Below are 23,219 nucleotides of genomic sequence, written 5' to 3' on the forward strand. Positions count from 1 at the left end.
GTCAGATCTTCATGATATGGCTGTCCTTCCATCTTGATTGCTCTGATCAGTAGCACAATAGTTGCATTTAAATGGTCATAACTGACCTTCAGCTTGAACACCTAATTCAGATGAATGGGGCAGTTCACAACTCTTATGTTCCACTTAAGTAAAGCACATAAAAACATGCATAATTTTAAGCATGTGAGTAGTTCTGTTGACTTGAATAGGGCTTCTCAAGTGTTTAAGGTGAAGCCTGTGCTTAAGTGCATTGCTGGATAGGGGTTGTGGAACTATTGTTTTAGGTAATCTGCAGATTCTGCATACGCTACCTCATGGGTTACACACGGTTCATGTTTTGAAGGCTTTTTCTGTGACTTAAAAAAACGTATATCATGGATTACAAAATTAAGCTATCAGGGAAAAGTACCAGCATGCTAAAATGCTCTGAGTTTGTACATTGTTCATTGTTTGGTTTTCAGTAGTGAAACCATCTTAATGGCTCATAAAAGCCCATATCTCCCAAAGTGAACTGAGCCCTGAGTGATTACTGTGAAATTCTTCCTCTAGCCTCTTTAAAAGTCCATGAATTTCTTGTCACACCCTATATAATGCTATCCAGAGTAACACATCAAAATTCAGTGAAATATGTGGATTTCATTAGGATAGTCAAGCTTTGAGTGCAGGGCTTTACAAAATCCCACAATCACCTTTCGAGGTAATTATCCCTGTCTTACAGATGATAAATTGAGGCACATAGTGGGTAAACGACTTTCCAAAAGTGGCAGAACTGGGAATAGGACTCTGGTCAGAATACCCTTATTCCGCTATTTATTATTTAACATTTATACTGTAGTAGCACCTAAAAGCCTCAACCAGGCTGAGCCCCTCTTGCCAGGCATTGTACAAACATAGAGAAACTGATCATTCCTACCCCTGTGATTTTATAATCTAAAATACAAGATATAACAGATAAATGAGACAAACTAGGGTATAAGAGTAAGGGCAGAGGAGATACTTTTTTTAGTCTAATAGGATGTATGAAATTTGTAGAAAAAGTAATCTCAATTCACCCCCTGGTTATTTACTGTAAGCATTAGAGAGGAGGCATTCTAACCAGTAGAGACACTCCCTCCCTTTATAGTTACCTATTTAGACAGCCTAGGTCAAATGTATTTCTGCCTATATGAGTCACACTTTTAATACAATAAATGTTTTAAAATACACTTGGATAAAAATAACAGTGTATGCATTGAAAGACATCACAGAAGCAAACAAACTCTGACAGGAGACACCCGCAAGCCTCAAATAATGTCAGTGTATGTTTCTATCGGACAGTGAACGTACCCATGTAGAATTTGAGTACACAAACTCAAATGCAATGTGCATCTTTGTTTTTAGGGCATGTTTCTGTAGGATTTTCTTTACAGAGAAACTGAAACAATCAGCTATAACTATGTGGCTCAAGGCCACACCCCTGAGCAATGTTGTTATACCAACCTAACCCCTGGTGTACAGAGAGATGTGTCGATGGGAGGGCCTCTCCTGTTGATGTAGCTCCCACTTCTCGGGGAAGTGGAGTATCTATGCCAGTGGCACTCAACCTTTCCAGACTACTGTACCCCTTTCAGGAGTCTGATTTGTCTTGCATACTCCCTCACTTAAAAACTACTTGCTTACAAAATGAAACATAAAAATACAAAAGTGTCACAGCACACTATTGTTTACTTTCTGATTTGACAATATAATTATAAAATAAATCAATTGGAATACAAATATTATACTTACATTTCAGTGTACAGTATATTGAGCAGTATAAACAAGTCATTGGCTAGCTGAAATTTTAGATTATACTGACTTCGCCAGTGCTTTTTATGTAGCCTGTTGTAAAACTAGGTAAATATCTAAATGAGTTGATGTAACACCTGGAAGATTTCTATGTACCCCCAGGGATACATATACAGATTTCTGTGTACCCCCTGGGTTGAGAACCACTGATCTATGCAAATAGGAGAAGCCCGCCCATCGCCATAGGTAACATCTTCACTAAGAGCTACAGCAGGTCAGTTGCACTGGTGCTGCTGCAGTGCTGCAAGTGAAGACAAGCCCCCAGTCAGCTTTTGAGTCCAACTGCTGCATACTGTATGTTTAATTATGTTGTCAAACATTTACTAACTTCAGTGACAGTTGTAGGCAGGAGGCTCAGAAATACTCTGTTACTATGTGAACTTGAAGATTTTATAATTAATTCATGTAATCTATTTTGGTATAGCTCATAGCTTCCAGAACAGAATTTTCACGTAGAAACCAATACTGCGTATACTTTTTCAATGCTCCGTCATCTGAAATTCTTATACAACGCTTTGAGACTGCGGTTCTTAATACCCATTAAATTGAGTCTTATGGATACTCCCTATTACATTTTAGCTTGGAAAAGAGGTCATTAAAATTCCATGGAATGTTTAGTCTGTTTTACTTGTGAACGGTGAAAGGCTGAAAAGAATGGGAACCATTTTGGCTATCTGATAGGTGAAGGGTAGCAGACAACCTCAGTTAAATTGTACATTTTAGCATCTGAAATGTTTACATACCAGATATTAATTAAGTTCCAGTTTTGCTTTACTTTTGAAACTGCAGCTCATTGATTTCCATAAAAATAGATCATTCTGCTTACTGCTTCTCTCCTTCGTCTTAAATATTTACTGTATAACTTGGGCTTCCTGTATTATCTAAACTACAATGCCTCAATAGAAAGGAAATATCATTAATAAGAACTACCAAGTTAATGTCACTTGCACTCCCTTCGTCTTGAGGGTTGCCTTACATCTCACTTTGGCTGCAGCAATGCTTGGGATGCACCTTCTTGTTCATGACATTTTGACATTATTCTGAATGGAGGTAAGATTCCACACACTTTTTTTGTTTTTTTCCCCTCGTCTGCCTCTAGGGCAGTTTGTTGGAAATGAACCAAGCAGAAGTCTGAGTCATATTCTCTTGATAAAACAAGCTTTATTATTAATAGAGGGGAAATCAAATTAATACAGAGAACTTTTCATAACATACCTCATCTGAATTCTTTGCAGAGCTCAGTGAGTTACGTGCACCTGGCTTAGTTGCTGTGAAAAAAGAAAAAGCCTTACATTTCTAGAGACTACTGTCCACTCTTTCCCCTTTCATCAGGCAGCCTGAGCCCCTCGCTCTTTGTGTCTTAAGCCTTGTCTAAATGTGCAAATTGACAGATTTGGGTTAAACCAATGCAGTTTGCATGTGTAGACAAGGCCCTATGCCCCTCTGCCAAAACCTGTTTGTCAAATCTCTACGCGGTGGTTTAATTTGATCTTGGAGGTGTTCTTTCCTAACCCTTACCCACCTTAATAAGGCAAGGTGATTGAATTTTGATGTGTGTGTCCATTTTTCCTCAGCTTAGGTGTTAGGTCATGTTATCTCAGTCTATCTCAGTGGTTCCCAAACTTTAACAACCTGTGAACCCCTTTCACGAAAATGTCAAGTCTCGTGAACCCCCTCCTAAAAATGAATATTTCCAGGGATTTTCTCCTTTACCTGAGTAAAAATTATAAAAGCAGTGATCTTGGAAATACAGTTTGTTTTTATGACATGCTTATTACACACTGTTTATTATTATTATTATTATTATTTATCATTACAGTATTTTTTATTACATTATGAAAACAGCAACACTCTTCCAAGATCTCACTTTCGTAGCATCTATCACTTTGAATAAGTCTGTTATAAGACTAGGTTTCTATGTTTCATCAAGGAGTATCATATGTGAAACCGCAGGGAGGTATTTAAGAAGTCAACTCAGAGAGTTCCTCCTACACAAGAATTCATGCCTTGAGCAGTCCAGGCAAACAACACACGCTACAACAAAGCTTAAACTTGTTTTTCATAATAATTTTAAAAACAGCACTAGCTGCTTATTTCATTTTAAAAACAGCAAAAAATATCCACCTCCCTTTCCATTTCTTATAAGGAATCTTGAAGTTTAAATCTCCTCAGTGTGATAGATAGGCTTGCTTTGATCTGCTTAGTTCTTGGAAGTCCAGGGGCTCTGGGCTGCTGGCCCCATGCTGCCCGGGGTCTCTAGGAACTGCTCTGTCCGCCATTATGGATTTTTTTCCTGAAAACCCCCTGTAACATTTGTGAACCCCCAGGAGTTCACAAACCCCAGTTTGGGAACCACTGGTCTATCTGTACACATATCGAATGTTAGTCTCTCATCTAAGTAGAATGTATTTGCCTCATAAGTGTCTCTTACCAATGTTTCCACTTGCTATGAAATACAGATTGACAGGTACAAAATTCTATGTCTGGTGTGATAGATATGGCAATTTCCTGCAATATCCTAAACAAACCTTTTTGAAATAACTTTCATGTATCTTAGGAGTTTGTTATTATTAAAAATGAAAATGTTCATGTATTATTGTGGGATTGTATGTTACATCTCTGAGAGAGACATGACTAATGTAAACCCTGAGAAGTATTATGAGCTTCAGGGACTCTTTTATTCAGGGTTCTTGTTTTGTTTGTAATATGTTTTCCCTGAAATACTTTCATCTGAGGAATAAATGTGCTTGTTTAGAAGGAGCTGTGTGGTAACTTAACTGTGGGCAATTATGCTGTTTATAGCTTCTGGAGAGAAGGCAAAGCAGGCCTGTTTATGCATCTGATTTGCTGGGTTACTCACAGTATAGGCAGGAAACTTCTGCAACCTGGAAAATCTTCAGTCAGGAGGGAGACATGGGTCTCTGCCCAGCAGAGGGTGACAGCTGAGGAGCCAAGAGCCTAGAATGGGTGCCTTTGCTAGACAATAGTGGGGAAATACAGCTGCAGTTGCCCTGAACTATGGTGGCAGCGTATGTGGCTCTGGAACAGTGTGAATTATATAAGTGCCAACAGCTTTGAAAGCAAGTATCCTAGAAGGAAAGACCACAGAGAAAAGTCTTGATAGTCTTTTTGGGGAAGGAATAGCAGAAAAAAAGAGAGGGCAAATGAATTATGAATCACTGAAGAAATATCGGCTGGTTGAGCTATGCAAAGAAAGGCAGCTCAAAACTGAGGAGCAGACAAAACCATAGCTAGTCAACTTGCTATAGTCTAAGAACCAGAGGAGGAATGATGATCCAGGTTCATGGGGAACGGGAGCCTGCTGGCAGAGGGTCCACAAGCAGGGAAGCCCTTGGAGCCAGCTACTGGCGGGAAGCAGGGAAGAGGTGGAGAGAAGAAAATAAACTACATCACTGCAACAGGGAATTGTGGATCAACAGTTAGCGCAGGAGAGGCTATAGCTGGAGAGGGACAGTGTGAGTCTGGAAACTCAGCTGCTTGCAGAGCTAGAGCAACAGTGTCAGCTCAAGTGAGAAGAGGAGAGCAGGAAAGCCAGAGCCAGCACAAGGAGAGGGAGAAAAGAAGGATCATCAGTATCAGCTTGAGATGCAAAAACTGCACTAGCAGGACTATAGTCTGATAGATGAAGCCAGTTTCTACGAACCTTTCCTGTGGGTGGCATAGAATCCATATTATTTCCTTGCTTTAGGAAAGGGGTTCCCATGGACGTGTTTCTGAAGGCTTTTGAACTGCAGTGTGAATTGAATAAGATGGGGCAGGAGGAATGGTACAGTATTGAACTCCACTACTATTAGAGACAAAAAGCCTTGTCCATTTTCACAGTTACAGACAAAGAGGACTATAAAGATTGAGCTCAAATTAAGGTTTTAGGTAAGGGGTTTCAGCTCAAAGTAGGGGTTAGGTAAGGAAATGAGGAACTGGTTTGGGGAGAGGGGGTGTCACCAAACTCAGTGAGGCCTATGAATTAACAGGTATTGAACAGTTCTATAAACTCTGCATCCTGGCGCTCCATTCTCCTCTCCCCGCTCCCTGAAATCATGATTAATAGACAAGAATCCTAGAGACATGACCGAATCTGGGAAATGAGCTAACCAATATGCAAGGGGTCTGAGAGGAAAATCAAGGGAGCTGAGGACAAAACTGACTCTCCCAGAAGGGAGAGGGAGAACTTGCCAGAAGGGAAAATGGACTAAACCAGACCTGGGGAGGAGGCAAACCCTAACGGGCCCAAAAAAGAAACCTGCGGAGTTGATATATTTTTATTGCCGCAAGTCTGACTTGCTGGGTAACACACAGTGTAGTAGACCGGGAGTTGGGCAGCCTGGAAAAACCCATCAGGAGGCAGAGACTCATGGGTCTCCACCCAAGAGTGATGATGGCTGAGGAGCCAGGAGCCTAGAGTGGGTGTTCTTGCTGGCCCATGGAAGGGGAATACAGGTGACAGCAGGTACTACCATATGTTCTCTCATTGTGCTGTCAGAGGTAACTTTTTTTTTCTTCTTCAGTCTTTGACTGACTTACAAATCAATTTGTGTGCGCTTTATTTAGTAATTTAAGGCACAGTTTGGCAGTCTGTTCTCCCTGTTCAGCCCTCCAGAATATGCTAGGTGTCCTCTCAGTATGGATGGGACATGAGGCCTGTTCCAAGTTCACATCTTAATTACCTAGAGGAGCACCAAGATGAACAAAGGAGTAGGGGAGATGGGATGACGGCAACATCAGTAACATGACCTATTTATTCAGTGATGACTGTTGCACAGATCCTGGGTGGGAGAGAGGAAATTGAATGTCACAACTTTAACGTTAGTACCTGCTTTTGATCATTCCACTACAAATTAACTCCTAAAAATAGCTTTGGGCTATTTTCTTTTCGGTTTCATTTAAAATGAGTTCTTTGATTTTTTTTATTGTTGTTATTATTATTTATTTTAATATATAATTCCACAATAGAAGATTGTGGTGATGATGGGGAGTCCTGAGAGGTGGCATGGTGAAACTAATACTGAAGTAACTGCAGTCCTTTGAGATTAACTTTTTTATTGCTAAAGTTCCCAATTGATATTCAAAACATTTTAAATAACGTTAGTATAATGTCTAAAGTCTACTCCATCCTAATCAGTGCTTCTCTCCCAAAGACACATGAAAGTGAAGTTCATATTGAAAGCCATGGAAAAAATTGTGGTCTGCTGCCTTTAAGCCCATCAGTTCAGCTTTCAAAAGCATCTTAAGTGACTTAACTCATTTAAGGTATACTGGAAAACTATACCCATCACCAGTATGTGTCTGTACCGCCTATTTTTTTTGCACATCAACAGGTATTATAAACACACCAGTAGGTCTTGTCCTGTAAATGTCAATATATAGAAACACTTTGCAAAAACTCTACTGGCAAGGTTGATATTGCATGTGGGAGAGGAGGATCAGGTTGTCCAGCATTGCTATAGTATGCAGCAGTAGGGTATTAAGTTTGTATTTCTTCCTTTACATGTGCTATTATGCATCAGTAAAAACAGTTATCCAAAATTAATTGTTCACAGTTTACCTTGTTAGTACTTAGAATTGTTTTGAAGCCAAACTATATGATGCTGAATGGCCATCAACAAAAAAATGGATGGCAAAGCCTTTTGAATTTCTTTCCAGAGGAAAATATGGTAAACGCTAGGAGAGACTGTCATACAAATCTTATTTTTGTAAAACAGATTTTTTTTCTTTAAAATATTCCTGATTTTTTTAATCATGAAAGTTGTCTTTTGGCTTAGCGACCCTGAAGATGCAGTGACACCTTTCTCTTCCTGCATTTCCCTGCCTCATCTGTTACACACTTCCCAACTTCTGCAACAAGTAAAGCAGGGGTCCTAGAGACAGCAGTCTCCTTTAATACACAAACATTACTCATTCCCAGAGCAAAGAGAATGAGGCAGAAGTCCAGTGGGAAAAGCAGTATGTGACCATGTAATTTAAGACTGTATCATTTGCACAGGCAACTGTAATTCTGGCATTTCCTAACTTTTGAGTGCTTGACTTGCAACCGTAATAATGTTATTTTAACGTAGCTCTTTTGGGATGTTATATGTAGATATTGTCTGCTCATCATCCTTTTCATTGATCTTTTTATAGTCTTCTAGTTTTCAAAATGCCAGGAACACAAATAATCAAACACCAGCTAGAACCCTCACAGCTAGAACCCTCAGCAACAAGTTCTGTGTCTGCTTGCAGCTCTCTGTTGTCATATGCACTCTGAATCCACTAAGCCAGGACCACTCTTGGGCATCTCCTCACATCTGCCTGCAATTCCCCCTCTTATTTAGCAATATGAGAAGGATAGGATGGCTGCAACTTCCCCAACACCCGTTCATGATTCCCCTCCCACTTGGTGCAGAGACCTCCCTAGATGAAAATGGGATCTAATTGGCTTCAAGTGCTCTAATTAATCTATAGCAAACTTTCTTCCCCTTACAGGGAATAAGGCTCCCTTCTAACCCTCTCCTGCTGCCCTCTGGCCATGCTGTATCACATATTTTAATGTTCCTCAGATTTCCTAGGTTTGGAAGCTTTTCTTTTAATTCTAATGTTTTTGTTAATGTATCTTTATGCATTGACAAATTGGAAGAAAATATGTTTGGACTCTTTTGGTTGCATTAATTACTTGTTCCCTGGAAATACTCCATAATATGCCATAGTGGTTGCTGCTATTGTCTCCAAATTAGGTGGTCAGTAAGCCTCTGCTCCACTCTTAATTTTTTAAGGGCAACATCCATGAAAGATTGCATTCTGTGTAGTATGTAGTTCATTTTTGCTTGTTAAGTTGAAAAATTATTTCGCACATCGCTAGTGCATAGTATGTTTGTTATCAAAGGGAGGTTCTCTCTGTAAAGTAACAACCTACCAGTGAGCAATAGAGAGAGCATGTGGTTTAGAATAAAAAGAGGCAGACTTGGCACAAATGAGCAGAGTGGCTTACTAACACAATGATTGGGACTAATCTCTATACTCATGCCTTTGGTTTTTGTTCGACAAATGAATTAGGTGACAAAGCATGACAAAAATTAAAAGGAAAAGGAATGATCTGTACTTGATCAATTTTGCTAGGTTATTAGGCGACAACGGGCTTTCCGTTAGCATTCTCAACTTTATTCTCTGTTAGCAATGGTTGATTCTAATAACTCAGTTTTCTACGTGCATTGGGTTTTGTATTGATCAGACACAGATCTTGTTCCACACCTCTGTTGCTGGACTGTCCCCTTTTGAACACCAAAGATGTTGTTTAATAAATACAGTTAATCAAATTGTTTTTCTTCATGTTGGTATGGGGAGATCCTAGATGTCTTTTGGCTTAGCGACCCTGAAGATCCAGTGACACCAATGGAATGCAGCAATCAAGGCCACTTTGGATGCATTAATTTGAGTAGACAGTTTGAAGAATTCTCCCATGCATGCTATAAAACAAATGGATTAATGTCCACTCACCTACAGAGGTTTTCTTTTTAGTGTCTGGTTTTGGTTTGCTGAGTGGGATGTGTAGTAATTATTCCTGAAGACTTGTGCAGTTACCTTGCATATAGGAAGACTCTTGCTGCTGGACAGTGAAAATCTTTACTTCACCAGGTTTTCACCAGAACTGGTTTCAAGTGGCTTTTGAATACTGTGCTTACAATAGCAAGCCCGTCTTACTGCAGAGGGGAATCAGTTTAAAATCTAATGTACTGTATATAAATGCAACTCAAATTTATGATTAGGCTAGTGACTAAAGCCTGTCAAGTTAAAAATGCATAAGCTGGCTGACAAAAGTATTGATCTAGTGCAGTTGACTAATAGCTGTTTGTCTACATTTAGAAAACGTAGCTTTTTATTTTCCAGCTGGGAATAAGGTACTTATAACAATTCTGTTTGACGCAAAACATTGTTCTTAAAGGTTTTCAGTTCATAATATCAAAGCTTACGCTATTACAAACTGCAGTACCTTTTGAGTTAAAATGTCATTTCCAGTTTCCGGTACTTATGTAACTTGTACATTGCAATAATCATTTTATGATGTCTTTCAATATATAGCTTTGGTAAATGTGAAAGGCAGGTTAATTAAGAGTACGCCAAAGAATAAAAATCATATAAGGAAAAAACCCTCACAAGTTGCTGTATCTCATGGTATTATGAATCTAATCAAAAGCACCGTAAGGTCTGCTGCCTTCAGAACAGTGCTACAGTGATGTACTCTGTGTGCTGCTGTTGTATTTGGGGCTGTTATAATATTATGAAACTTTATAACCCCTACTAATATTCATGTTGTTAATGTTCGTTTTTGGTTTTTTTTAATCTTTAGCCAATACCGAAGCCCGCAGTAATGAATTTGCTGAGAAGAATGGACTTCGGAAATACAAATATGTCTTGCATCCACGAACTACTGGTTTCACTTTTGTAGTAGAACGTCTAAGGGAAGGTAACATTTCTTTAGATATGTATTTACTTTTCTCTTCTGCAACTTCAAATAACTAATCTCAAGAAAGCCAGATAATTGACTTTAATAAACTAACTACTCCAAAACACTATTAGAAATGAGAAGACAATGTTCTTTTTTTTTTGCCATGATTGCGGTGTTTGCAGTATGGTGAAGAGATTAAAGCAGTCTTGGGTTTATCAGATATTAATATAATTTAGAACATCCACAATGAGACAAGAAACAACTCCTTTGCTCCAAAGTTTTTTTAATACTATAGGTTGGTTAATGATTCAGTGCAGGAAAATAACTTTGGAAATCCCTAAGGCTAGCCTTAATGTCTGTACCTATACTTAATCTTGGGGGAGGATTAATATTTATTTGCATTATAGTAGCACCTTGGGGCCCCAGTCAGTGATCACGGCTCCACTGAGCTAGACACCGGACAAACATATAGCAAGACTGTCTCTTCTCCAAAGAGCTTATTATCGAACTATAAAATGGAACACCAAGTGATTACAATAATCAAGGGGAGTATAAAAAAACAGACTACTATGAACATCATAAGCAGTGGGTCACAGCACACCGTTGAAATTTTAGTAGGCATCTTAGGTTTTCGAATACATTGCATGTGCTTTGTCTAATTTGTGGTAGTATGTAGTTCACTGTTACATACACAGAATAAAGGTTTAATTTGGGGGGAAGGATAGCTCAGTGGTTTGAGCATTGGCCTGCTAAACCCAGGGTTGTGAGTTCAGTACTTGAGGGGGCCACTTAAGAATTTGGGGCAAAATCAGTACTTGGTCCTGCTAGTGAAGGCAAGGGGCTGGACTCAATGATCTTTCAAGGGCCCTTCCAGTTCTAGAAGATAGGATGTCTCCATTAATTTAAAAAAATTGCTTAAAACTTCTCACAATTAAGTCTTTTTTTGCTGTATTAATGCTACTATCTTTGGAATCTTTTTCAATTAAAGCAAGATTTTCAACTTGTAATCTAGTCAATTAAAAAAAGGTTTAAAATAATTTCAGGTTCTATATTTGTTCTGGAGTCACCTCCCCAATCCTTGTGGTTTTAAGTAATTTTCTTGTATTAAAAATGTTTTTCTCTCATGTTGCTGTGTAAAAAACATGTACAAACAGGGCAACTGATTATAAAGGGAAAACACTAAAAGTGATTTTATACAAAGTTCTGTCAGATGTACAAAGTTGGAGAAAAAATCTGAAAAAACTAGTTTTTCTTCCAATGTTTCAAATACTGTAATTTTAAGTGTTACTTGTTTCTGTAGGAGGCATATTTTCAGACAAATGAAATGTTAAATTGAAATATCCCTCTAAACTCACTATTAACATTAAAGTATCTATGTATCTGTAGGTACATCTACACAGCCACACTGCTTATTTTAGCTCAGAGCTAGCATGTGTAGTGTGGCTGTGACAGCACTGGTGATAGCTATGGGTAGCCAACCAGGTGCAATCCCATGTGAGAATGCTAGGTGCATACTTGGATGGCTGGCCCAAGCTGCTGCCCTTCCTGCTGTGGCACACTGCTATTTTTAGCATATTGGCTAGATCAGAGCTAGTGTATGTATGTCTATCCAAGATGAGAATTATACCTCTGAGCTGCAGTGTAGCTGGACCGTGGAGGAGTAAAAGGGGGGAGAGACACTCAACCATTAGGTAGTCTAGCTTAATACTTCCCATTATAAAAACCTTTATTTTCAGTTGTATAGAGTTGTGAAGAAAATTAAGACCCCTATTGTTAAGGTGCTATCCGTCTCTTCCCTGTTTCCACACGATTGTAATGGTTAGCAGTTACAATAACCCCAGAAATAGACTTGCATCTTCATTATTGCTTGTGATTGCAGACTGAAGGATGGCATGTGATTTTAAGTTGGGGAGGTAGTGATGGAAACTTAAACATCATGTTTGTTTTTGAAAATATTCTTGCGCCTGTGTGACAACCTTAATGCCCCATGGTTTTCCTGTGAATAAATTTTGGCTCATGGCAGTTTTCCATTCCTCAGGCTGAAATGCCTTCACTTCAAGCCTAAGTACATTATTTAGTTCCAAAATAGGTCAGTGAAGAGGGGGAGAAATGCCATGAGGTTTAATTGCCTTTTTAACTTTGAAAAAAATAAATTTAATTTGGCAAGAACCCTGATTAATATGCATTGCAAGCCACATTATGAATGAATTACCTGTTACGTTATAAAAATAGCTGTTTGTGACCCATAAAAGTACTTGAAGAAGAAGCTAAAATAATAACCTTCAAGAAAAAGTTACTCACATCTCTTTGCATGAGTTTTGGGTTTAATGTGAGGTTTTCCTGAGTTTTATAACAGGAGGCAGCTTACTGACGCTAATTATTAGCACTTTCTATGCGTCCCCTAAATCATATATATGCACTTCTTCCAGCATGGACTTAACTTTCAAACTCTCCTAGTTTCCCCATCTCTCTCGTATGTTGCCACAACTTACATCTGCTTTGCCTTATGTGCAACTGCTGCTAGTGTGGTTTCTGACCCCTTGCTGGGATTATGGGAACTAGGCAAATCCGACCTAACCTTCCCTAGCTGCACCAAAAATAGGCTGACAAGTAGGATTATTCTGGCAGGGCAGCTTCCCCTCTGAGCCTGAATGCATCACATTTGTTGCATATCCCAGCTCTTTTATAGCTACTGGAAGTGACCCCGAGCTCAGTCTCAGACCCAAGCCCTCATACAACCTGACGATTGCAACTAATTTTTGTCCTGATCAAATTCCAATAGGAGGGAGACATCTTGTCATCCCAGTTCTAACAGGTTACATTACTGTTTTTCTCAAGCAGCATTAATTCCATTCCTGTAAGCTTAAGTGTACTCTAGAGTAAATATAGACAATTAGAGTGCATTAGATGCATAATTAGTGATATCTGATAAAGTGGTGACTGCAATTCCTGCTGCTTTTGAAGCATGAGGAGGACTTAAATTTAATTCTGAATTGATTCTTGGAGAAGTGTTTTCAGTTTTCTGCTTCTACTCTACAGTGACTGTAAGCAGAATGATATAGTACAGCTTTAGTCGTTATTTTTCTCTGCATCTTAAAAGAAAATGCAGTTGCAAACTTAGGAAACTGAAGGAATGCTGAGAATATATGTCCTATACCTAGGTGCTGGAACTCGGGATGCTCCTGCACCCCCTAGCTTGAAGTGGTTTCCATTATACACAGGGTTTACAGTTTGGTTCAATGGCTCTCAGCACCCCCACTGTACAAATTGTTCCAGCACCTCTGGTTCTGTATGCTGTTAGTTTTAACTTTTACATGGTATAGTGACTGTCAGATGAAGGCATGGGGGATGAATGAGGTGGCAGCAGAAAGCTGTATGAGAAGTAAATAGTTGGAAAAGAGAAGTGTGGAGTACAGCTAGAATATATGTACTTTTCATATTCAAATAAAGATACTTCTCACCTTCAAATAAAGAAAAATCATCTGTATCCTGATAGTAATAACTGTGTTCTTGGTGATGTCTGAGTCTCAGCAATAGCTAATGCAGCTTTGTTGTAGCTTGCACTAATCTTTGTTGATGAATAGCACTAAGCTATCATTTTAACTTTTCTTCCCAACAGGCCATATCTGGGAATTGATTTTGCAAGATAGAGAGAGCTCTGGACCCCATCTATCAAAGCACTTAAGCATATAGTTAAACTTAAGCATGTAAATCGTCCCATTGACTGTTCATGTCATTAAAGCACATGCTTGAGCATTTCACTAAATGGGGACCAGAGTGCTTGGTACTGTGAAGAATCCTTGTTGAGCGGACTAACCTCTGAAATACTGTCTGATATACTCAAAACACAGTGGCTTTCATTTGGTTTGCCATAAGCAGAAAGCTGTATCAAAAAGAAAAGGAACATGTGATTTTTTTTTTTGTTTGTTTCTAAGTTAACACATTCAATAAGCTGGACCAATGGGCTTTCCTCTGTTGTTTTGAATTTTCTAGGCAAAATGACTAATCATCGCTTCCAAGATTTTTTTTTTCATTGTAAATGGGTCAAGTATGTTGATGCAGCAGCCTTATTATTTTACTTCAAGGGACACTGCCAGGTTTGGTATTTCTAAGAAGTCTGTCTCATGAGCTCTGAATTGGGTTAAACATGGGATTTTAAAATTACAGATTTCCATTTTAGTAATTCAAGATGTTCCTAACAGAGGAAAAATATATTTTTTAAACACAAACGATACTATTTTTCATCTTGTATGTACTGTTCGCTTTTTGTGATTCACTTGACTTGCATAGTGAAAAAGAGTCAGATTTACTTTTCACTTTAGGATTCTTGCACAAACAGTGCTGGAGTATTTGTCTTATTTAAATCCAGCTAAAACTCTTTACACTGTATTATTTTTAATAAAATAATAAAATGAAGATATTTCTATTTGTTTTTGTAAAATATTTTTAATCAAAACTAAATTTTGAGCCCAAAATACATCGCAGACAAAATGTTGAGGTGGGAATTTCAAAATCCTAAGCGTTGGTCTATATCTGCTCCTGTTGAAAGCAATGAGAGTTTTACCATTGATTGCAATAAGAGCAGAATTAGGCTAATGCTAAGTGTTTTTGAAAATCCCACCTCAGAGCACGTTTTGTGCTTGTGAGTGAGAGTCAGAAAAGAAGCTCCTAATAGGAATCATAATTAAGTCTGAGTGGTAGCCGTGTTAGTCTGTATCAGCAAAAAGAAAAACCCACTTCATCGGATGCATGCAGTGGAAAATACAGTAGGAAGATGTGTGTATATATACACACACAGAGAACATGAAAAAATGGATGTTGCCATACCAGCTATCATGAGAGTAATCAGTTTAGATGGGCTATTGTCAGCAGGAGAAAAAAAAACTTTTGTAGTGATAATCAGGATGGCCCATTTCCAGCAATTGACAAGAAGGTGTAACTGATTTTTCATTGTAAGCCACAGTTTTGGATACCTTCTAAATTGATCCCAAAATTCCTTCCTGCTAAGAAGTTTTGAATGGGTGGTCTATCTGAAGAATATTTTGGTAGAACTTGGATTGAGTCAGACAAATTTATCTCTCAGATATGGGATTCTGAAAATGAGATGTGCAGAAATTCATTCTCTTTTTTATTTTAAGTCCTTTATTAACTTACTGACTGATATTGGTTTTGTTTTATTATTGCGCTTTCCAAAATCTAGTATGTGGGATCACTTCTGAAAAGGTCAAAGTTTACTTTTGATTACAGGTTATTGGGTACTGCTGGGTTTTTTTTTATAAAGCTTATCTAAAGCCAAATCACATTGAAATCTCAGTTAGTTAAAATGCTCAATTTCAAGGAGATTGAAAGTCCATAATAGTTGATTCTGACTTCTATGTTGTCTAGTTTCATTGAATTACATGTAGTATTTTTATAATTATTAGTCTGTCAAATGGGTGTTCACAAATGTTTTCTTAAAACCGCCAAATGGTTTTGAAATACTTTCTGAAAACTCAGGAAATTCCCAGATACAGTTTAAGATATAGTTAAGGTTGTAAATAAATATTATGTGAAAATATCATTAGAACATAATTATTAAACATTTGAATAGATAGTTTATAATTATTTTTACAAACAACTTTGACAGTGCTCTTCTTCTGTTTGTCCCTCACACCCAACACTTGTTCCTCAACCACATTTCAACACCACAGAGCCTCAGTTATCATACATTAAATACAGTAAAATATAAAGATTCATAGCTGATGGGATTACCTCAGGATTTCCTCTTCAAATTTTAACTCTGGTTCATACTAAAACTAACATGAACATGCTGCAGATAAGATCTTCCAACAGCCCAAAAAACAAGAGATCTAATTTAACATGTGCCTTCCTCCACTTCACTTGCACGTTGACAGCAAGAAACATCAACATCTCACCTATCTCTCTACAATCAGTCCAAAAGCAAAAGTATTTTTTTGTCTGAAAATGAAATGAAAGTCGGTATCTTCTGGTATCTTTGCCTGAGCAGTAATTGAATTGCCTTTCAGTGATAGCACTGAATACCCACATATATAGAAAAGTATTCTTTTCTTGGCAATATATTTGGATATTTATATGCAGACGGTGATACCTGTCTGCGTACAGTGTTAGACTGCAATGGAGCAGTTTGTTGGCAATTTTGTAGATTCCTACAGTACTTCAGAGATGCTTTCTGGAAACTATTTCGCAAACTCCACCAGCGTAAGCATATTTATACACTTAATATTGGCACCAAATATTAGTGCACAATATTCTGTACTTGTGTAGTATCTTTCGGTATGTCCACAAAGCAATTAAAAACCCATGGCTGGCCCATGCCAGCTGCCTTGGGCTTGCATGGCTCGGGATAAGGGGCTGATTAATTGCAGTGTAAATGTTTAGGCTCAGGCTACAGCCCAAGCTCTGACACCCTCCCACCCCACAGGTTCCTAGAGCCTGGGCTGCAGCCTGAGACTAAATGTCTACAGCGCAATTAAACAGACCGTTAGCTTGAGACCGAGTCAGCTGGCACAGGCCAGCCATGGGGTTTTAGTTGCATTGTAGACATACCCTTTGAGCCAAGACCTAAAAACACTTCATACACTTCTACCTTGATATAACACCACCTGATATAACACGAATTTGGATATAATGCGCAGTATGGTGGATCAAAGCAGGTTCAATATAACACGGTTTCACCTATAATGCGGTACAAAATTTTGACTCCCAAGGACAGCATTATATCGAGGTAGAGGTATATAGACTTATCCATAAATAAATCTTACAACATTATCCAGGACAGGTAATTGTTGTTAATAATCCTAGTTCATACAACTCTTTTACTGTTTACCTCTTCTGGTGAGATCTAGAGTGCTCAACCAACTTGACAGTATATGCATAGAGGTGGAACCTGATTGGCACTGCCTTCATATTTTTGTGCCATGCCACAGTTATGGTCAGCAGAGTCACTCAAGCGGGAACCCCTTTGTAAAAGAAGGAACTGCAGAAGGGCGTTCTGAATCTCAGCTTTGAAATTCACCAACAGGACCTTCATGTCCTGTAACAGCCAAAATATTCTGATCTTTAGAATATGGTGCCGAGCCTGTTTTCTTATTCAGGCTTTTGAAGAGAGCTGAGCATAAGGGATGTTGTTGTGGGTGTGATGGTGTATTAATGGGGAATATTAACTGGATAGCGCTAGATAGCCGTCTTGTGATTATGAAAAAGCTTCTCATCTTTGTTTCAATATTATGTAAAAGGCACCTAGAACCTAGGATGCATGCTATTTAAAACAAAATCTGAGTGCATTTTTCTCTTAGTATGTTAGTTTTAAAAGGAAAACTGTTACACTTTTGGATTTCATAGCCATAATAGAGAGATTTCTGTATATATCAGATGAAAATGCTGAGAATGTATACAACATTAAATATCTTCCTATTTTTGGTAAATATCCAAGGTTTATTTCCTCTCCAAGTAAATATTGGATGAAGCACAGAAAACTTCATAGCAAAGGAGAAGTCAATGTTTGCATATTGAACAACATCTTGTGAGGTGCTGAAATCCAATAATTACAGCAGGCAGTTTGCAGGATTATGCTCATTTTTACTTCTGGGGAAATTAAGGCACAGAAGGTGTGACCAGATTAATGCTCCCATCAAGTCAAAGCTGGGAATTATGGAGAGAAAATGGCATTGTTTAGTGAAAACTAGGTCATTTTTTATAATAAACAGAGTACTGACTCCTGAGGTGATAATCTGACCCCATTGAAGTCAATAGCAAAACTCCCATTTACTTCAATGAGGCTAGGATTTTAGGACATTCAGTGTCCCATGCTAACCACTAGATATGTGTATGTACAGGAGACTTGCTCAGTATGGGCTCTGGCCCACTCGTGGGAACCAGTCAGTTTTTGTGGGAACTGAAATGAATCTGTTTTGAAAATAAGAACATGCAAATGGATGCATGGGAATTTTTTAGGTCCCCTGTCTGCTCGATCCAGCTTCAAGTAGAATTTTTCATGCATCCAGCAGGGTTGCAGGACTGAGCAAAGTTTCCCCTGCAGTGACTCCCAGCGACTGGTCCTGAAGCCGTGAAACTCTCCTCCTCCTCTTCTATATACGACACTCCCTGTGATGGTACCCATCCAGCGTTGTACTACTAAGGACAACAGTGGGGGCAGATGCTGAAAAGTTTGAGAACTATTAGTGTACCCCATACAAATATTGCTCTTAACAAATACTCTTTTATAATTTTCAAGTAGAAAGAATGGTGTTAGAGCTGTAGTGTATGTCATCATAATTGGATTGATGCATATTTAAGTGCTGGAACAGGAGCTGTAAATGGTATTGCCTTAGATCAGATTTGTTTACCTGCCGCGTCCACAGGTTCGGCTGATGATGGCTCCCGCTGGCCACAGTTCGCCGCTCTAGGCCAATGTGGGCTGCGGGAAGCGGTGTGGGCTGAGGGATGTGCTGGCTGCTGCCTCCATTGGCCTGGAGCGATGAACCGCGGCCAGTGGAAGCTGCCATTGGCCGAGTCTGCAGACGCAGCAGGTAAACAAACCAGCCCGGCCCACCAGGGTGCATACCCTGCATGCCACGTGCCAAAGGTTGCCACTCTCTGTCTTAGATAGAGAAATAATCTGCTTGCAAATTGGAATGTGCATGCCTTGTTATGTCTTCTGTTATTAGTAGGAGACTAATAAGAGATTAGTTCATAAAAAAAAAACCAAGGACCTTGTTTTAAAAAATCGTTTTATCACTAAGCATGTCCATGAAATTCAATGACGTGGAAAATACAAAGCAGACTTTTGTGCTTTATTACAAACACTGAAAATTGTCTGAATAATCTCAAGTACGGGAGGATTTAGCTTTCCAGATTTGTCTGTTAATTGTGGATGATAGTTTTCATGTCTTTCTAACAACTATGTTGAATGTTACTGACTGCATATTTTGCATTTGGTGCTACTAGTTGTAAATTGGATTGCCTTGGCCTTTAACACAAGAAGTACATGACAGTACAAAAATGAAGTCATGAAGCTGTAGTGTCGGTGGTTCCATCTCTAAAGATAAGAATAGCCACACGGAGTTGGAATAGTGATCCATCTAGCCCAGTTTTTTGTCCTGACATTAGTCAGTACCTACTGTTTCAGAGGAAACTATCTCAGAGTGACACTGCCCTTTAAGAGGGACCAAGGCGAGTGCACCTGTGCTGCATCCTTTGATCAGATTAGGTTTTAAAAGAGGGCCCCTGGGCCTGGTGGAGAAGAGGAGACTCAGTGAGAGAGTTCCAGGGAGTCAAAGCTAGGAAGCTGCAGGAGGCAAGAGCAGCAGTGCAGCAAGGTCTCCTGGGAGAGGTGGCAGTGAGAACGTGAGAGGTACTGTTCTGAGGAAAAGCCCTGACTGCCGGTTCAGAGAACAGGATGCAGTAGCAGGACTGCCAGACTCCTGGGGAGGGGAGACAGTGAGAGCTTGATAGGCAAAGGAGAAACGTTCCAGGAGCTATTTTTTTGTTTGGATGCTAAAACTGACTAAAAGAACGTGTGGGTGTGACAGTAGATCCTTTACAAGATGGGGAGAAGCCCTGTTTCGTTACTCTGCTGTAGGCAGTTAAGGGATAACCTATCCACTGGAAAATCTCTCTCCAACCCACAATCTTTAGAAGTTGATGTATGCCCTGAAGCATGAGCTTATATCTTTCAAAATTCTTGGTTTGTTTTTGTTTAGTTTTACTGTTATAACTCTGGGTATACTTGTGATCTATATATGTCTAAACCTTTTAGGAATCCAGAAAATCTCTTAGTCTCAATTATATATTGTGTGGAAAAGGTGTTTCTTTTTAGCAGTTTTGAATTTGACACCTCTTTAAATTTCCTGGAATATGCCCTTGTTGTATTATGAGAGGGTAATTAGAAGTTTCTAAACTACCTCTTCTTTACTGTCCATTAATTTGTATAGTTTTATCCTGTTCACTCCTGTCTGCTTCCTTTCTAAGGCAAACAGTCCCAGTCTTTTCACACATGCTTCATAAGAGTTTCCCCATCTCCCTGATCATTCTCTTCGCTGGTCTCTGAAGTGCTTTTATTTCTACTGAATTATTTTTGTGAGCTGAACACAGTACTCCATTTGAGGGTGTAATATTGATTGATATGACTTAATGTTATCAGTTATGTTTGCAGAGTATGACAGAAGCCCTTTTCACATTTCTCCTTGTTGCACACACATTTTAGATACTCATTAGAAACTTTGTAGAATCAATCAAAACAAGTCTCCTGAAGCAACGCTCTTGGAATTCCTTTATATATGAATCCCGGCTTGTGACTAGCTGAAACGCTTTGTGGCAAATCAGTTTATGTTTACCTCTTCTCAGGTTATTAATAATGACCGTGGTCTCCATTTAAAAATAAAATCAGCATTTGCTAGCAGTTACCACATTGCGGTATTTGAGACTATGTATTCAGATCAAACACTATATATGGTAACTGTGTTGTAATGTTGTTTTTTCAGTTGCTTCATCTGAAGGTCTGGAACAACATTACTAGTCAAGTCACATGTAAAAGTGGGCTGCTTGGCTGGCTACAGCTGAGGTCAGGAAAATTGATTAATCTCTTACAAAGTGAAAAGATTTTTCCTCTGTATCTCCAACTTCATCTCCTCTTCAAAACATTAACAAAAGATATTATGGCAGTATATGCTGTTAGGAGAGTTGGCCTGATCAATTGAATGGGAATGAATGTAACAACTTATACATTCTTGTTTAACTTTGGTCAGCATTTATCTCTTGTGTTAATTCAACTTGACATTCACCTGAGTATAGCTCATCTGATTCAAAGATTGATTCCGTCTGTACGTTTTTCAATACTAACCATCACAACAGTATAGCAAGAAGTGCAGTAGTATCTTTAAAATAAACAAATACATACCTTGGCTTTCAGCACTCCATTTGTTTAATAAGTTGCAGAACGTCAGTCTTTTTTGTGAGTTTTTTCACGCAACACATTGTTGGCTGACTCTATCCTAATGAAGTTCACTAGCATTTACTCAAATTAGTCTTAAGGAGACTTTTTGACAAACAAAGTAGCTACTTGCTGCCAGGAAAGACAATAGCTGAATCTTTTGCAGAGTTCAGTTTTATCCATTATTCTCCTTAGCAGGCAGCTGCTGTTCTACCATGTTGCAGATAAGTGGTGCTGGGTGCAATGACTGACTGAATTATTGCTGGAGTTGAGATCATTTCAGCTAAATGGAATAAGAATCATAGAATCATAGACTATTAGGGTTGGAAGGGACCTCAGGACGTCATCTAGTCCAACCCCCTGCTCAAAGCAGGACCAATTCCCAACTAAATCATCCCAGCCAGGGCTTTGTCAAGCCTGACCTTAAAAACCTCTAAGGAAGGAGATTCCACCACCTGCCTTAGGTAACCCATTCCCAGTTTCTTCACCACCCTCCTAGTAAAAGTTTTTTCCTAATATCCAACCTAAACCTCCCCCTGCAACTTGAAGACCATTACTCCTTGTCTGTCACTGCTGCCACTGAGAAAAGTCTAAGATCCGTCCTCTTTGAACCCCCTTCAGTACTTGAAAGGCGCTATCAATCCCGCTCCTCAATTCTTCTCTTCTTGCAGACTAAAAATCCCAGTTCCCTCACGCTCTCCTTCATAAGTCATGTGCTCCGCCTCCTACATCATTTTTGTTTATCCTCTGCTGGACTCTTCAGTTTTTCCACATCCTTCTTGTATGTGAGGCCCAACTGACACAGTAGCTCCAGATGAGGCCTCCCCAATGTGAATAGAGGGAAATGGTTATGTTCCTTCAATCTGCTGGCAATGCCCTACTTATACAGCCCAAATGCATTAGCCTTTCTTGGCAACAAGGGGCACACTATTGACTCATATCCAGGCTTCTTGTCGCACTGTAACCCCTAGATTCTTTTCGGCAGAAACTGCTGCTAGTATTCAGTCCCCCTATTGTAGCAGTGCATGGGATTCTTCCGTCCTAAGTGCAGGACTCTGCGCTGTTTGAACTCATCAATTTCTTTTGGCCGCCAATCCTCTATTTGTCTAGGTCCTCTGTATCTCTCCCTACTCTCCAGCATATCTACCACTTCTCCCAGTTTAGTGTACTCTGCAAACTTGCTGAGAGTGCAGGCAAACACCATCCTCGCAGATCATTAATGAAGATATTGAAGCAAAACCACCCTTGGGGCACTCTGATTGATACTGGCTGCCAGATAGACATGGAGCTATTATCACTGCCATGAGCCCGACAATCTAGACAGCATTTCTCTCCATCTTATAGCCATTCCCATCTAGGCCCATACTACTTTAACTTGCCGGCAGAATACTGTGGGAAACCATATCAAAAAGCTTTGCCTTAAAGTCAGGAATAACACATTCACTCTTTCTTCTCGTCCATATACGCTAAGTTTTTCTCCTCAAGAAGGCAATTAGGTTAGTGACACAGACTTGCCCTTGGTGAATCCATGCTGACGTTCTGATCACTTCCCTCTTCTCTAAGTTGCTTCAGGATTGATTTCCTGAGGACTGCTCCATGATTTTTTTCACAGAAACCTGAGTGAGCTGGACTGTAGTTCCCGGAATCCTCCTCTTCCCTTTTTTAAAAGATGGGCACTAACATTAGCCTTTTTCAGTCATCCAGAACAACCCCCCTCCTCCACTTTCCTTGACTTCTTCTTGTTGCTGACTTACCTTAAAAAACCCTTCTTGTTACTCTAACATCTCTTGCTAGCTGGAATCTAAAACTGTGATTTGGCAGTCCTGATTTCACTCCTGCATTGTCTGAACATATTTTTGTAACTCCCCCGCTACTCCCCGTTATTTGTCCAATCTTCCACTTCTTGTAAGCTTCTTTTTTGCATTTTAAGTCAAGCAAGGATTTCACTGTTAACAAGCTGTGTCGCCGATGCCATACTTTACTATTCTGGTTCAAACACGAGTC

General features: G+C 39.2%; 1 protein-coding gene across 4 annotated transcripts in view; it reads left to right on the top strand.

Moving 5' to 3' along the window:
• LCLAT1 (lysocardiolipin acyltransferase 1) overlaps nucleotides 1–23,219 on the top strand; it is a 211,464-nt gene that overhangs the window by 134,372 nt on the left and 53,873 nt on the right. For all 4 annotated transcript variants that reach the window (XM_032798220.2, XM_075064285.1, XM_075064286.1 and 1 more), the window contains one exon: nucleotides 10,166–10,282. In XM_032798220.2, the coding sequence (XP_032654111.1) occupies nucleotides 10,166–10,282 (117 nt within the window). The remainder of the gene's footprint in view (nucleotides 1–10,165; nucleotides 10,283–23,219) is intronic.

This window comes from Chelonoidis abingdonii, chromosome 3 (genome assembly GCF_003597395.2).
Source record: "Chelonoidis abingdonii isolate Lonesome George chromosome 3, CheloAbing_2.0, whole genome shotgun sequence".
NCBI classification, from domain to species: Eukaryota; Metazoa; Chordata; order Testudines; family Testudinidae; genus Chelonoidis; species Chelonoidis abingdonii.